The sequence below is a fragment of the Berghia stephanieae genome, chromosome 6 (assembly GCF_034508935.2).
Source record: "Berghia stephanieae isolate SIO BIC M18660-M18661 chromosome 6, UCSD_Bste_1.3, whole genome shotgun sequence".
Classification (NCBI taxonomy): Eukaryota; Metazoa; Mollusca; class Gastropoda; order Nudibranchia; family Aeolidiidae; genus Berghia; species Berghia stephanieae.
In genome coordinates this window covers 53180040-53197895 of record NC_088365.1, presented here as the reverse complement: position 1 = coordinate 53197895, position 17856 = coordinate 53180040, and the positions used below count along the sequence as shown (strand labels likewise).

Sequence of the window (17856 nt, the reverse complement as noted above, 5' to 3'; positions counted from 1 at the left end):
CAAAGTTGTCAGAATGATCATAACTCAAATATTTTTGAAATTAGAGGCGGAGTCATGATTGTTCTATTCGATCTTCTAAGCGGTTGTTGAGTGGGGGAACCAAGATATCGGCCTTCTGATATTCCTGGCTCTGGAGAAAAGGATGAATGTCTAGTTGTCTGATTGCAGTAGGTGTAGGTGTCTTTCTGATGTCGAACTATTTGGATCACTCGCTTCAATTCTTGCTGGCTGAGAATTCTGAACATTTTGTGTGTACTCTATCAGATCTCGAGAATGCCGAGGAAGGTACGCTCTCATTGGAATATATGTTTTGTTTTATATCACAGTAAAGCGCTTTGAACCTGTGACAACGGGGTGAAGCGCTACATAAGTGCTATTTATTATTATTATTATTATTACTATTATTATTATTATTATTATTTATTATTATTATTTATTATTATTATTATTATTATTATTATTATTATTATTATTGTCTGCTCAAATTATTTCTAAATGACCAGTATGTCAAGAAACAGGTAAACCTTCATTGTTTTGTACTATATATAGAACACACGGCTTGTACTCTCAATTACTTACCCGGGGCCCAATTCTCCCTTTGCCAAAAGTTCTTTAACAAACGTTTCCAATCATCCAAAGCCTCTCTCAAATCTCTACGTCAATGGAAAGTTTTCAATTTCAAATCGATTCGGCCCAACTCAGAAAAATCCGCATTTAAAATTTTGACCAGAAAACTCGTCCTTTAAATCCGATCAACTAAAATAAATGCAATATTTTTAACAGCTTTCACACCTGTGATTTCGCTAGGTCTTCCTTAAATTTTTCGGCCGATATTTGAAGGACGAGTCTTCTGACCAAAATTTTTATGACGTGTTTTTCCAGAGTACGAGAGAACAGGGTTTCTATTCTACTCTCCTGTAATATTACTGTGTGGTAACTATCAGTGGTAATATGAATACCTTTTGTATTCAACAACGATTTTGCACGTAAATGGGTTGTTTAGAAATTCTAGGGCGGAAGCGTGGCTCACTGGTACGGTCTTTGATTCCTACCAGAACGGTACCGAGTTCGATCACCCGCCGCTGCGCTGTGTGGCCTTGAGCAAGTCACCTCCCCCTTGCTCAATTTGCGGCACCGCACTGCGGCTAACGCCTGGGCTATTCCAGTCATCCCTTAGAACAAATTTCCCCAATGAGATGATTTAAGGGTATTTATCTATTATATTTTTTTAATAGGCAGTCCATGTCACTTTGCTGTAATGGCGACAAAATCACATACACAGTGTCCTACGAATTGAGGATTAATTTGTCAAAATTGTTGACTCCTATAAATATCTAGGATTTACCACCCACAACAAGCTGAACTGGCATTTCCATGTAAATAATATTTGCTCAATGCTGATTTCTAGAATAATAAGAAAATCATTTGATGTTTAACATTTATATTAGGCCTACATGTTATAGATATCCTAAATTTTCATCTTGTAGCACAGTGCGTGGTAATTAAATTACAAATTGATTGATGCTATTCCAATATGATAGATTTTATGCTTAAATTATAAATTTATTGTTGTGTTTTATTTGCATTGTAAAGCGCCTCTGAGCACATTGTGGATCTAGGCGCTATATAAATTCAATCATTCATGCATAGATTATGTTTCCTCGGAAAACTAAATTCTTTTCACGTTACAAAAGAAATCCTTAATACTGTATGTTCTATTTTTCACTAGTTCAAAGTGTTCTGACATTTGGAATCAGTTGCTGGGGTGGGGCCGTCACTGCCTGGGATAGAGAAAGAATAGATGAAACTGTAAGAAGAACCGAAATCATTGTACAGTCCACCAATGTTTACACAAAATATCTTCTATGAAGACAATTCCTAGAAAAATGTTTTGAACATCTAGAAAGACGAACAGCATCCTCTATATTTAGAATATAAACCGTCAGGTAGATCAAGCAGGGTGATCAGATTGAAATCCAGAACAGAACGTTTTAAAAATTCCTTTGTACCCTCTATCTACCTCGAGGAAGCTTTCTCGTAGTGGCGTTAAGATGGAGATCGAGGACAGTGTCGATGGATGAACAGTGGGTGGGAATATAATATACGTAATTTTATAGAATAATATGGTACGAAATTATGGTGATGTGAGAGAACAAGAACGTTTGTTTGTGTGTGTGTGTGTGTGTGTGTGTGTGTGTGTGTGTGAAGGAGTGAGTGAAACAGAAAAAAGGAAGAGAGATATCGAGAGAAAGATAGATAGATAGAGAGAGAGAGAGAGAGAGAGAGAGAGAGAGAGAGAGAGAGAGAGAGAGAGAGAATTTGGGAGGTATTTTTAATGTGTTTAGGTTTGTTCAGCTTTTTATTGGTTTACTTCTATGTCATTGTATTTCCCTTTTTCATCATTCATTTTCTTCATTATTTTCAGAAATTTATTAATCTATGGCAACACCCAATGTAAAACTCCTGTAGTGGATAAATAATATTCATCTTATCCTATACTATCTTATTGTATTGTGAATATCTGTAATAAAATAACACTGGTTATTCAACAAGGGTTTTGTGTCCCAAGGAATTGAATAGAATTTCAAAGTAACAGACATCTGTAGTATTGTGTTGTCACGTTTCAATCCTGCCGTTCGTGGCGACAACAAAACACAGGACTTGCCAAAACAAAAGCTTGGGATAAAGAATTTGAGACGAGGACACGAGACACTCCAATGATGTGTCCTTTCTACTTACCATCAATGGGTTGTCGGATAGCTCAGTTGATAGAATACTCGCTATTCTCTAGCAAAATATGTGAACTAAAATTTAGATATATAATTTTCCCAGACGTAACACATTGGATGCACAATTGCAGTTTGTTCATTAAATAGAGAAATTATTTATTTTTGACTGCTATTTGGGTGAGTAGTTCTCCTACAGACACAGCTGATGAATATTTAACATAAACACATTTATTTTAGAGCTGTTTTGTCAACGGGATTGGGCTCTGTGCAAATAAACTTTATTATTATTATTATTATTATTATTATTATTATTATTATTATTATTATTATTATTATTATTATTATTATTATTATTATTATTATTATTATTATTATTAGTATTATTGTTATCATCATCATCAAGATCATTATTATTATTATTATTATTATTATTATTATTATTATTATTATTATTATTATTATTATTATTATTATTATTATTATAGTCCGTTCCAGTTCATGTGCGCACGGAATATCCCAAATTCCTCTAATAAACGAAATATGACGTGAAATAAACTCAAGCGTAAGCTTTTATACAGCGCAATTTCCACTAAACATGCTCAAAGAGTTTTACAAAGGGTCACTGACCAACAGAAACTTTAACATATGGAACGAAACATGACGCCTGTTAGGCGTTATTACATTTTCCCGACAGAGGCAAGGTACTCATTTTCCACCTGAATAAGGTGAGAGAATGTGTGTCCTTTTTCAAGGACTGAACTATCTGACGTCACAATTTATTATTGTTAACTTGATATCACTACGCGTTACTATTTAGGGAGAGGGGGGTGGGTGGGATATAGACGTTTACATTATTATTGTATTATTTATAAAACTTTGACTTTGTCAAAGGAGCCATAGTCAACGCCTAATGATATGAAATGTGATTTTTTGTCTTTCCCATTACAAGATGTAATCAAAGATGTCACCCAATTGTTGTTGTTATTTTTTGTCTTTCCCCTTACGAGATGTAATCAAAGATGTCACCCAATTGTTGTTGTTATTTTTTGTCTTTCCCCTTACGAGATGTAATCAAAGATGTCACCCAATTGTTGTTATTTTTTGTCTTTCCCGTTACTAGATGTAAACAAAAATGTCACCAAATTGTTGTTATTTTTGTCTCTCCCGTTACTAGATGTAAACAAATATGTCACCCCGGTGTTGTTTTCTCCTGGTCATTATCTTGGCAGCCATTGTGAATGACGCACAAGTTGACGCAGAAAGCCCGTGACCTTGTTCCATTCCTGTTGGGATTTCGGAAATCGAAATGTTTAAAAAAGTCGGTGATGTTTTCTATGACAGAGGGGTCAGTGATATTTGTCTATCAAGTAAAAAACTATCTATATTTAAACAGCAACAATTACAGGATTCAACAGTCTTAATTTGCCTTATCATGTTTTGTTTCTTGTAATATATATATATATATATATATATATATATATATATATATATAGGTATACACATATATATTTATGTATGTTGTTGGGTACTTGTAGGTACGATCATTTTGGTTAGAGCATATAAAAAATAAATGAGGTCACTCACATTTTTCCTGTCGATACAATTGTTTCAATGGCTTCCATATCGTCAATCGGCAATTATCCCTAGTGTGCTTCTCCTTTAGTTCGATGTTGTTTGTTTATTTTCGTCGAAGTAAGGACACACACACACACACACACACACACACACACACACACACATATATATATATATATATATATATATATATATATATATATATATATGTGTGTGTGTGTGTGTGTGTGTGTTTGTGTGTGTATGCATGCATATGCATTAGATTTTACCAGAAGTCATTTCCAATTAAATATGCTGAAAACAGTTTACTCGGGGTCCCAAACCAACAGCAACATTAACATGTAGGACAATATATCACGTATATGAAATGCTATTACAGTTACTTCGACATAGACAACATTGTACCGTCCAGCTACCCATTTCACATCTGAGTAGCGTGAGAGATTATGAGTAGATTGCCTTTTTCAAGGACTCAACCTTCCAGTTCTTGTAGTGGGATTTGAACATTTGCCAATCTCTGAAATCGGGTTATATTGAACCACAAGAAAAAAAATTGTAAAATAATGATGTTTAAAAAGATAATAATTGAATAAAATACACATTTTTCACAACAATAAATGATAAAAGATACATCAATTGAATAAATGAATAAAATACACATTTTTCACAACAATAAATGATAAAAGATACATCAATTGAATAAATGAATAAAATACACATTTTTCACAACAATAAATGATAAAAGATACATCAATTGAATAAATTAATAAAAATTTTAAGAAAGAAAGAAATAAAGACAACAGGAAATTTACACTATTTTATTCATTTTTGTCAGAGAGAAATGGAATATTTCGACCACAATAGAAAATTGACTTACTGGAAGTATGGAGAACCACGGAGGGGGACGACAAGGGTCCTCTATGATGGACGGAATAGGATGAAGTATGAATGGAAGGACAATGGAGATTGCATGTAAGGATGACTCATGGAGATATAGGTAGTTGATGATGATGATGATGATGATGATGATGGTGATGATGATGATGATGATGATGATGATGATGATGATGATGATGATGATGGTGGTGATGATGATGATGATGATGATGATGATGATGATGATGATGATGGTGGTGATGATGATGATGATGATGATGATGATGATGATGATGATGATGATGATGATGATGATGATGCTGTTGATAACGTTGCTAGAGGGGTGTTGACGGTAGGGGTTATAATGGTGGTAGTTGTGGTGGTGAAGATGATGATGTTGATGATAATGATGATGGTGATGATGGTGAGTGTAGTATCTGATGTAGTGATGGTGGTAATAGTGGTAATAGTGGTGATAGTAGTTTTGATGGTGGTGGTGGTGGTGGTGGCGTGATGGTGGTAATCGTAATGCTGATGGTGGTAGTAGAAGTGGTGGATTATAGTTCTGTTGATTGTGGTGGTAGTGGCGACGGTGCATGTGGTGGTTGTAGTGCTGGTGACTGTGGTAGAGGTGGTTGAATGTTTGTGGTAGTGCCGGTGATTGTGGAGGAAGTGGTTTTGGTGATTGCGCTTGATGCGTTGATGGTGGTGGTAGTTTTGGTACTTGTGGTAGCTGCTGTTGTAGTAGTGGTCGTAGCTGTGATGATGCGGGTGGAAGTGGTTGTGGTGGTAGTGGGGTGGTGTTGGTGTTGGTGGTGGTGGTGGCGGTATTGGTGGTGCTGGTGGTGGTGGTGGAAGTGGTGGTGGTGCTGCTGCTGGTGGTGGTGGTGGTGCTGCTGCTGGTGGTGGTGGTTGTGGTGGTGGTGGTGGCAGCTGTGAGTGTTGGTAGTAGTTTGTATAATGATGATCCACACAACCACGACAACTACAACCATAACTACATGTGTTACATGTTGCTGTTGGCTAGAAACCACTTGCAATGCACTTTGAGCACGTTTAGTGGATACGGCGCTATATAAATACTCTAGTTTTATAATAAAATTCTATGATGTCTGACCAGAGAAACTCCTATGGACTACCCTATGAGGCCGTGTAAACCCGAGCATGCAAAGGATGTAGCATTGGTGGATGAGAACTATAAACATTTGGTGGGATGGGAAATTATATTTGAGGTGAGAAATAAAAAATAAATGAAATAAAATATTTTTTGTAGCATTATTTTTTTTTTATATTTTATCTTTATTTATCCCATAGGGGGGATTTGCCTTTAGGGTCTATTCCAAGGGAAGACTGGAATAACCCAGGTGTCAGCCGCAGCGCAGCGCTGCAAATTGAGCTGGGGCGAGGTGACTTGCTCAAGGCAAGTGCAACGGTGGGTGATCGAACTCGGTACCTTTCGGGTACGAAGCAAAGACCGTACCGCTGAGCCACGCTGCCTCAATAATATATATAATTATTGATAAATGTCCTGTAGTTCAGACAGTGCCCTGTGAATTAAATTAGTAATTCAGGGCATATTGGATGAATAAAAGACAACTCACATTTCCTCCAAGACGGCTGTTTCTACGCAGAATACTTTTCTGCAGTTCTGACGAAACGCATTGTGCGTACAAACAGCTGTCTGGGACAAAATGTAAGATGTTTTTACTCATTTATATAAGAAGAGTATTTTTTATTTCATATATATATATATATATATATATATATATATATAATATATATATATATATATATATATATATATATAGAATACAAATTGTCACTCACATTTTTGTGGCCGAAACGTTCGTTTCTGTGTCTCTTTACACGTCCTAGTCGGCTTAATCCTTATATATATATATATATATATATATATATATATATATATATATATATATATATATATATATATATATATAAATCATGCCCTTTCTTATTTTAATTGACCCTGAAAACAGATGGGCCTCAAGTGAGACATGTCGTCACGGACATAATAAATCTTTTTGTCTTTCCCAGAAATATGACCTCATCGTCCAGAGACTCATGGATCGTAGCACGTGTGCCATCCGTCGAGTAACAGAATCTCGCTCTGGCGAGAGGATAATCGGAGTCTTTGACTACAATACAACTATAGGAATATCCGATTATTCGATCTTCAACCAGAATATCGACGATTGCATACCCAGCAAGGAAAGACGAACTCACCCAAAAACGCCTAACAAGAAAAAGATAATAATAGACCTGCTTGACCAAATCTTTTCACGTATAAAGTCGTTCTTTTTTCAATTATTACAACAAAAATAATTTTGCAACCAATAATCTGACACATCACTTCAGCCTCTTGATTTCTTGTGGAACACGTGACCGCTACACTCGTCCATCTGACTCAGTTTTTGGAGGTCTTCCTTAGAAACGCCACTATCACATTATCTCATTCGTCTGTAGTGTTTCATTCATCCTGTTTTTGTTGATGAAGGGGAAACCCGAAAGGTCCATTTTATCTGCTTTCGTTTATTAAATTGAAGCTTACATTCAATTTTACATTGTTATTTACTGGGTGAATTGATGGAAAATTACGATTGTGACAAATGACGTCATATTTGAAAATAAACCACGGGGCCTCCATCAGTTAAGCTTTAGAATTGCTGTATTCGAGCTTCGCTCGGCTCATTGTTGAGTCCATGGGAAAGGCTCAAATTATCTCACTTTACTAAGATGTAAAATGAGTACCTGACCGTCAACAGCCACTTCAACCACCTCCATCGCGACCACCAGCACTACCACAGCCACTTCAACCAATTGTAATATCGCCTAACAGGCGTCATGTCTCGTTCTACATGTTATCTGTTGCTCTTGGTCAGGGACCATTTGTAAAGCGCTTTGAGCACGTTTGGTGGATATTGCCCTATATAAAAGCTCAAGTTTTTTTGTTTTTTTTTTATGATAGCTCTGGCCAACCCCCTTGACTCTCACGATGCTCATTGATCATGTTGACCCCAGAGTTAAATTCTGATGGCCTGGCTTGATTTACTATCAAAATGATCCCAATTGGTATTTTGTGTGATAGGAGTCGAGACTCCATATAGGGAATGAGATTAGCGGAAGAGTATCGTCCCTTAATTGGACGTCACCCAAAGGAGGACGAGAGACGCATGCGCACAACCAACATGACGTTCTCTCTCTAATAACTTTTCCGCCGGTGACGTCACAGACTATGGGTGACGTCCAATCAAGGGACGCTACTCTTCCGCTAATCTCATTCCCTATTGAATTACAGACGGTAGACAGAACAAAACGAGCTTGACCTCTTGCATAGGGCAATATCCACTAAACGTGCTCAACGCGCTTTACAAGGGGTCCCATGACTAACAGCAACACGTAACATGTAGAACGATAATATAGGACAACTAATCTTTTGTGAATAATTTCTCTCTTTAATTAGGGAAAGTCAATAATTACACAAAGAGAAAAAAAAAGAGAAGTCACGTTTTATTTCTCATGAAACGTTGCTGGGTATGTCACTCATTGTAAAAACTGTAGGTGGGTTTAATACATATTTTTATCATTAGAATGTACGGCTATGTGGTCTAGTGGTATGACAGTCGCTTTCAAATTAGAAGGTCCTGGGTTCAAGCCTCGCTCGGCGCATAGTTGAGTCCTTGGAAAAGACTCTTTACTCACATTCTCTCACCGTACCTAGGTGACGCGAGCAGAAATAATATTAGATCTATTTACAAAGATGAATGACGTCCAATGGACCCTGACTTGAATTCAGTGGAATACATAATAGATAATAATAAACTATTTAGTCTTTGATGGTTTATAAAGGTGGTAAAACGCTTTACACAGAACCAAGGTTAAAATATTAGATTCAAAATGCATGTGACCGACTCACTTTTCAAGATATAAGAAAATCAATTAATTATGGGGACGAATGCCGCGAAACAGTGATAAAGACATTTGAACGATCGACAGATGTCATCGAAATTTTGAAAATTACGTCCACATATTTTTAAATGGCATTTGTGCTTATGTTGATTGAAACAATCGTGGAATGAAAATGTCTCAAAATATTTGCTTGAAAATTTGTATACATAGTTTCCAATAAATAAGATTGATTGTCGCAAAATTTTAGACTTCTATAATTTAGATTCTGTTTCTAAAATTTTCCAGTTTGTTTGTTTGTTTTTCTCACAAGCGGAAAACTATGACGGTTTTCAATACAAATCAGAATTTAGTAACATTTGAAAATTTACAAGCAACAGTAACAAAATCTTAACCCATAAGTTGCTGTATCGAAAGTTTTCAAACTTGCGTCTTGTTTTCAGCAGGGTGGTGTGACCAGTATACGAAGTTGCCCCGCCCTGTTGTAAAACAAACTGTCGTTCGGGATAGAATCTGACCTACTGTTTTCTTATAGCAATGTTACTCAATTTTCCATAGAAAGCAGACATTATATTTGGTTTGTTTCTAAAAATAAATGGCCTCCTGTGTGTCCTGACCTCAATCAATGGACATGGTGGAGTCGTACAACAGTTTACACAAAGTGAGAATGTAAAGAAACAATTCAAAATGCATGGCATTGAATCACTGGTCAAGACATTAGAATACCAATTGGATCATGGGTCAAAATGCATGGAATTGAATCACTGGTCAAGACATTAGAACACCAATTAGATCATGGGTCAAAATGCATGGAATTGAAACACTGGTCAAGACATTAGAATACCAATTGGATCATTGGTCAAAATGCATGGAATTGAATCACTTGTCAAGATATTAGAATACCAATTAGATCATGGGTCAAAATGCATGGCATTGAATCACTGGTCAAGACATTAGAATACCAATTGGATCATGGGTCAAAATGCATTGGATTGAATCACTGGTCTAGACATTAGAATACCAATTGGATCATGGGTCAAAATGCATGGAATTGAATCACTGGTCTAGACATTAGAATACCAATTGGATCATGGGTCGAAATGCATGGCATTGAATCACTGGTCAAGACATTAGAATACCAATTGGATCACGGGTCAAAATGCATGGCATTGAATCACTGGTCAAGACATTAGAATACCAATTGGATCATGGGTCAAAATGCATGGCATTGAATCACTGGTCTAGACATTAGAATACCAATTGGATCATGGGTCAAAATGCATTGGATTGAATCACTGGTCAAGACATTAGAATACCAATTGGATCACGGGTCAAAATGCATGGCATTGAATCACTGGTCTAGACATTAGAATACCAATTGGATCATGGGTCAAAATGCATGGCATTGAATCACTGGTCTAGACATTAGAATACCAATTGGATCATGGGTCAAAATGCATGGCATTGAACACTGGTCAAAACATTAGAATACCAATTGGATCATGGGTCAAAATGCATGGCATTGAATCACTGGTCTAGACATTAGAATACCAATTGGATCATGGGTCAAAATGCATTGGATTGAATCACTGGTCTAGACATTAGAATACCAATTGGACATGGGTCAAAATGCATTGGATTGAATCACTGGTCTAGACATTAGAATACCAATTGGATCATGGGTCAAAATGCATGGAATTGAATCACTGGTCAAGACATTAGAATACCAATTGGATCATGGGTCAAAATGCATGGCATTGAATCACTGGTCTAGACATTAGAATACCAATTGGATCATGGGTCAAAATCCATTGGATTGAATCACTGGTCTAGACATTAGAATACCAATTGGATCACGGGTCAAAATGCATGGCATTGAATCACTGGTCTAGACATTAGAATACCAATTGGATCATGGGTCAAAATGCATGGCATTGAATCACTGGTCTAGACATTAGAATACCAATTGGATCATGGGTCAAAATGCATTGGATTGAATCACTGGTCTAGACATTAGAATACCAATTGGATCATGGGTCAATATGCATTGGATTGAATCACTGGTCTGGACATTAGAATACCAATTGGATCATGGGTCAAAATGCATGGCATCGAATCACTGGTCAAAATATTAGAATACCAATTGGATCATGGGTCAAAATGCATGGCATTGAATCACTGGTCTAGACATTAGAATACCAATTGGATCATGGGTCAAAATGCATTGGATTGAATCACTGGTCTAGACATTAGAATACAGATTAGATCACGGGTCAAAATGGGAGATCTACAAATGACATCACAATTTGATAATTACGTATCACATCAGGGATATGACAATTATGCAGTATGGTTAGCATTTTTCTATATGTTTTATTGAACAAATTGTGTACATAAATTTCAATAAATGGGTTAGAATGTTGTGACATTTTAAATTTGCATCATTAATAGTGTGGTGGCGACAGTCTTCTGAACTTTTCCGAGTTATTCTTTTCTCGCACCCGATATACATACATATATATATATATATATATATATATATATATATATATATATATATATATATATATATATATATATAAACATTTGACAGATATTAAGATTGTTTGACTTCTACAACGTTGTTATCGAGCGTTGTTCTCATCAGGATGAGAGCAACGCTCGATAACAACGTTGTAAAAGTCCAACAGTCTTAATATCTGTCAAATGTTTATAAATAGCTCCTTTTATACTAAAGTTGAGCACTATTATTTCATGGTTTTTGTTTTTAAAATTTATATATATTATATATATATATATATATATATATATATATATATATATATATATATATATATATATATATATATATCAAGGACAACTGTACTGAAAGGACATTCATATGAAATCTTCAGGTAACGCTAGTGGGGGCCAACTAAAGCATATAGAAAATTCAAACCAAAATTGCAGTAGGGGCATTATATGGCAAGATCTACCTTTTTAGAGAATGTTTGTGAATTCTGGGTCCAAAGAATATTTAATGATTTTTATTATCAGCAGTTAATTAGATTATCTATGAAACGGAAAGGAATAGTAGCTTGATTAATGAATGTACATATAAACTGATGATGAGGATGACGATGAACAATTAGATAAAGGGGAAAGGAGATGTACAATATCAACAAAGGGAGGTAATCTGTGGAGGAAGATCCTAAATTTATGAATATCAAAATATCTACTTAGGGATGCACTACGTATATCAAAGTTGTAATTTGGGTCTCTTGAATGTAATTAAATAATAATTTTTGAACACTATTTCATCCCTATAAAGGACGATCGGTCCAAACGAGGAGAATAACGATAATGAGTAGAAATGGCCCAACGTCCAAAAATGGTATTATGTCAAGGTTCTATTACCGATGATAATAATAAAAATAATAATAATAATAATAATAATAATAATAATAATAATAATAATAATAATAATAATAATAATAATAATAATAATAATAATAATAATAATAATAATAATAATAATAAAATAATCACTTTCGTCTAAATTGAATACATCACCCCATTAACCCTCTACTTACCAACTATTGGAAAATCCTTACATTCGTTACGATACAACCAACATTTTTCTAATTCAAATTTCTCTTGTACATCATAAGAATTAAAGAAAATTAACAGTGTGTTGTAGAGCATGTTTGCTACAAAAAATATTTATCGCAAGAACTACACCTATTGTGTTTGAGTGATGAAAATATATTTTTATGTTATTTGGGTGTGAAGTTTTGGGGAAAATCCTGAAAATGGCTGGTACGGAGAGAGTTAATGCTCAGTGGTATCGGTATCAATAAAGAGTGGCTTTCCAAAACTACCTAACTCCGTTTTTACAATTTTGAAATATTGAGGATTATTTCCTCTAAAATTCGGTCTATTATTTTATCATAATAAAACTTCAAATTCATACAAAGATTAGGGTATTCTGGCGCCATTAAATGTTTAAAATAATGTTTACGTTTTAATTTACCTCACGGATGGAAAATCTCAAAAAGTAGAAAAATCGACTTAACGAGTTTTGGAAAACCAGTCTTCAATTGAAGTGGAATGGCTCGATGTTCTAACTGATCAATTACATGTCATTGACACCTGTTGATAATTGCAGTCATATACACACCATAAACAAGCACACAAACACACACGCGACACACACACACAAACACAACACACTTCAGTACCATTTTGATTAAGGAGGCTCGACTGTGTGTAAATAATTGGACTTATTATGCAAATAAACAACCTACCCTACCTTAATTGGAAAAGAACAAAGACATTTAGTTTTTCATTAACTGAAAACAATAGCCTTTGTATGCACGATCAATATCCTGAGACCTGAGATTGCCACAGGTCGATTTATTTTTTCCTCGTGTTTTAAAAAAATCTTGTGGGTACTCAGTAAAAGCGGTGGCTTACCAGACATATGCTCGAGATAAGGGGTGCTGAGCCCATTTTTCAGACGCCAGGTTGTATCGACTTTCAGTTCATCCATTACAAGGCAGGTAGGTCCTCGTGAGACGCCCAAAAACCAGGATGGTCATATGACGGTCTACTGGTTAGCCTTTTGCCCTTATATATTATGAACTTAAGTGCCCCCACAAAACGCCAAGGCTCTGATCAATTAGGATGTGTCTGCCCTGTCGATCTAATTTGTCGGGGTCTCTATAAATGATTGGACCTGATATACAAATAAATAACCTTAATTAACACTCGATTTTGAATCGGAAGGTCCTGTGTTCGAGTTCCGAATGGCCATAGTTGTGTCCTTGGAACAAGCTCTTTACTCACATATATTATCTCTGCATATTTAATTATAAAAGGAGAACTTGGTCGTTAACAACGTTGTCTCTGACCAGAAAAAGAAATGTAATATTGCTAAACATTGGTCCTGTCTCTTCATAAATGCTAAGTGTTGCGGTTGATTAGGGACCCCTTGTGAAGCGCTTTGAGCACGTTTAGTGGATTTTGCTCAATATATTAATATCATCCGGTAAATGACAAAGAGTTTCCATTTAAGCCTATTAGAAAACATAAACCTTTGTAGATCTACGTCATTGGTATCATGTGACTGGAAAAAATCTTTGTATGCTGTACGCCATCAGTATCGTGTTACTGGAGATAGCAGTTTTTTTTATCAGATTATGTAAACAAACCACTCAAAAATTATTTGACACTTTTTGATGATTGCATGTACACCCCTCGTGATAGATCATTCTCAATATCAATCAACTATACAGGATACGCCTGCAAAACAAACATACAAAAACAGGATAGCATCTCCAACCAAAACACCAAAAATGGAACTACAAAAAACAACAGGCGTCAGAAATAAATACAAATGCAGAACCCAGACAACGTGATCACTGCACGGTAATTGAATCAACACATGATTTACCTATCCATACATGCTCAGAAACACACTCACACACACACACACACACACAAAGAGAAACATACATACGTCTCACACAATGTTTTTATAAAACCATAATATTATGTAAATTATACAAATCGTCGATTAAAGCAACACACAGACGACTTTTTATTACTCTGTACGAATACATCTTGCAACGTACAGTATTGAAAACAATATCAACACAATATCTGACCCATCACATCAAAGCGGTATTACAAAGTATGATTGAAATTTTGAAAATTGAATTGATAGACAGAAATCTCAGACTTGCGCTGTTTTATTGTGGAGAATTAATATCATATTTAAGTGTCCTGGATACCATGTTTGAAGGTTTTATTGAGGAGAATGGAAATCATATTTGAGTGTGCTGGAAAACAGTCTTGTAGGTGTTATTGAGTAGAATGAATATGATATTTGAGTGTGCTGGATACCATGTTTGAAGTTGTTATTGAGTAGAATGAATATGATATTTGAGTGTGCTGGATACCATGTTTGAAGGTTTTATTGAGTAGAATGAATATGATATTTGAGTGTGCTGGATACCATGTTTGAAGGTTTTATTGAGTAGAATGAATATGATATTTGAGTGTGCTGGATACCATGTTTGAAGGTGTTATTGAGTAGAATGAATATCATATTCAAGTGTGCTGGATACCATGTTTGAAGGTTTTATTGAGTAGAATGAATATGATATTTGAGTGTGCTGAATACGAGGCTTGTATGTTTTATTGAGGAGAATGAAAATCATATCAGTGTGGCTTTAATTTGACTTTTCAGCATCTGGTTCATCTGCACATTAAACTGTTTTGAGACGATGGGTCACATACTTATTGTATGAATATCAAACTGTCTATCTCACAGTCAGAGCAACCATTGATTCAATTATGAAATATGTGCTCAGAAGAAAAAATCTACTTCACATCACTCATCCAAAAATGACCGCACTTCACAAAAAGAAATAAACTCACATCGGATGTAGATTCATGAACGCGTATGTAGATACAAACCACCACATCCTACATACCAAAATCATACAAGAATAATCGGAAGCAAGAATTGAAAATATTATTAATAATAATAATGATAATAATAATAATAATAATAATAATAATAATAATAATAATAATAGTAATAATAATAATAATAATAATAATAATAATAATAATAATAATAATATATAATAATAATAATAATAATAATAATAATAATAATAATAATAATAATAATAATAATAATAATAATAATAATAATAATAATAATAATAATAATAATAATAATAATAATAATAATAATGATAATAATAATAATTATAATAACAATAATAATAATAATCATAATAATAATAACAATAATAATAATAATAATAATAATAATAATAATAATAATAATAATAATAATAATAATAATAATAATAACGACTTTACAGTTCCTGAAGATTGCAAGGAACAATAAACTGCTTTATACAAAAAAGCAACACTCGATAACGTTTTTTTTCTTCTGAGTATTTGTCATTGGATGTTTTCATGCCCTATCCTTTCTTTAAAAAATATAGCATTGTGGAGAACATTGTGCTTATTTGAGTCAATAAAAAAATTGATACGGTGCAATACTGAAAGATTTGAAAATTAGAAATGTATTTTTTACAGATAGATAAACAGACAACTTGATTTTCTTTTATAATTTAAAGTCAGTTTGAATGTTCGTTGAGTCACACAGATATCATAAAATACGACCGACGACACTAAACAGTCCCAAAATCAACCAATTTCGTCACTGTAAAAAGTTGTCAGTTTGCGTCATCTATTTATGACATCAAGTATTATTATTACTTCCGTTGTGTTGTTGATTTAGCGGTGATCAGTGTTGTTATATAGTAGTATGTTCTAATTTATGTGTGTGTGCATGTGTGTGCGTGATTGTGTGTGTGTTATGTGTGGTGTATACATGTGTGTGTGTGTTGGCATTTTTCAGCAAATCGTGGCATTCATGGTGATATTATTCACTTGATCACATGAAGGTATTTCAGTCGCCATTTTGATTCTTTTTTTACTATTAGGATTAGCTCGAGATCGAAGGATTTTTTTTCTATTAGGGTTAGTCATAAATCTTAGTAAAGGTGCTAGGATGTTTGTTTTTCCATAAGTTAAGTAAAGGGGAGACATTCCGAAAGCTCCTACATCCCCAGTATTCTTTAAATTTGTATTTTCACCGTTGATATTTTGTCAGACGTTTATTTATTCAATTTGTCATCATTTTTTCTATTATGGTTAGCTCGATATCGGAGTATATTTTTTTTCTATTAGGCTTAGTCATAAGTCTTAGTAAAGGTGCTAGGATGTTTGTTTTTCCATAAGTAAAGTAAAGGGGAGACATTCAGGAAGCTCCTACATCCCCAGTATAATGTATTCACTTAATGTAAATGTTGCTGCTCGAAGCTCGAAGAAATAACTAATCATGTGAAATTGAATGTAAGCTTCAATTTAATTACAAAAACAGATCAAATGAACGTTTCGGATTTCCCCTTTATCAACAAAACAGGATGAATGAAACACCAAAGATGAATGAGATAATGTGGTAGTGGCGTAGTTAAGATGAATAAACAAACATTGGTTGGCAGGAAATTAGTATGCTCCTTTGTAAGGAAGCACGAATTAAAACATAATGCTAGATATTTCTAAAAGGTGCGCAATTAATTAAGTGAAAAGAGGGGAGGCGTGTACTGCAGTTTAGAACGTGAAATATAAAAACATGTAGAATGTTGTTGGAAGATAAATACAATGGAATTGAAAATCCTTTCTTAAATATAGTCTAGCCTTGTGGAGAACATTGTGCCATTTGAGTCAATAAAAAAAATTATACGGCGCACAACTCTACTGAAAGATTTGAAAATTAGAAATGTATTTGTTACAGATAGATAAACAGATAATTTGATTTCCTTTTATAATTTTAAGTCAGTGGAGGTGCATAAAAACGGTGCCAAACGCCACCAAACATGATCACCAGAGTACTGTACTGTAAGGTAAGTTCTCGATCCCAGGATCGTCTTTCAACTCTGCTCACGTCTGCTACTTCAGGTTTAATTTCGCAGTTGATTTTATTACCACAACCTGTTTTCATACACGGACAACTATATGTTGCTGTGGCACGGGTCAGAGGCTATAGCGGCTTACACTTCATGTTGGGCCACACATAAAAATCAACAGACGATGTACCAACTTAGACAGACAACGTTGTTTACCCATCTGCCCTCATTAAATAATGGTGGGTATAATATCGAATGGAAATAGTTCATTCCCC

General features: G+C 34.6%; 1 protein-coding gene across 1 annotated transcript; it reads left to right on the top strand.

The window, feature by feature from the left end:
- The first annotated feature begins 3908 nt into the window (after positions 1–3908).
- Positions 3909–7693, top strand: LOC144975719 (uncharacterized). The gene is made up of 4 exons (XM_078919911.1): positions 3909–4074; positions 5140–5276; positions 6301–6412; positions 7236–7693. Exons 1-4 carry the CDS (start codon positions 4036–4038, stop codon positions 7521–7523), a joined length of 576 nt encoding a protein of 191 aa, XP_078776037.1. The 5' UTR covers positions 3909–4035; the 3' UTR covers positions 7524–7693.
- Positions 7694–17856: the final 10163 nt, after the last annotated feature.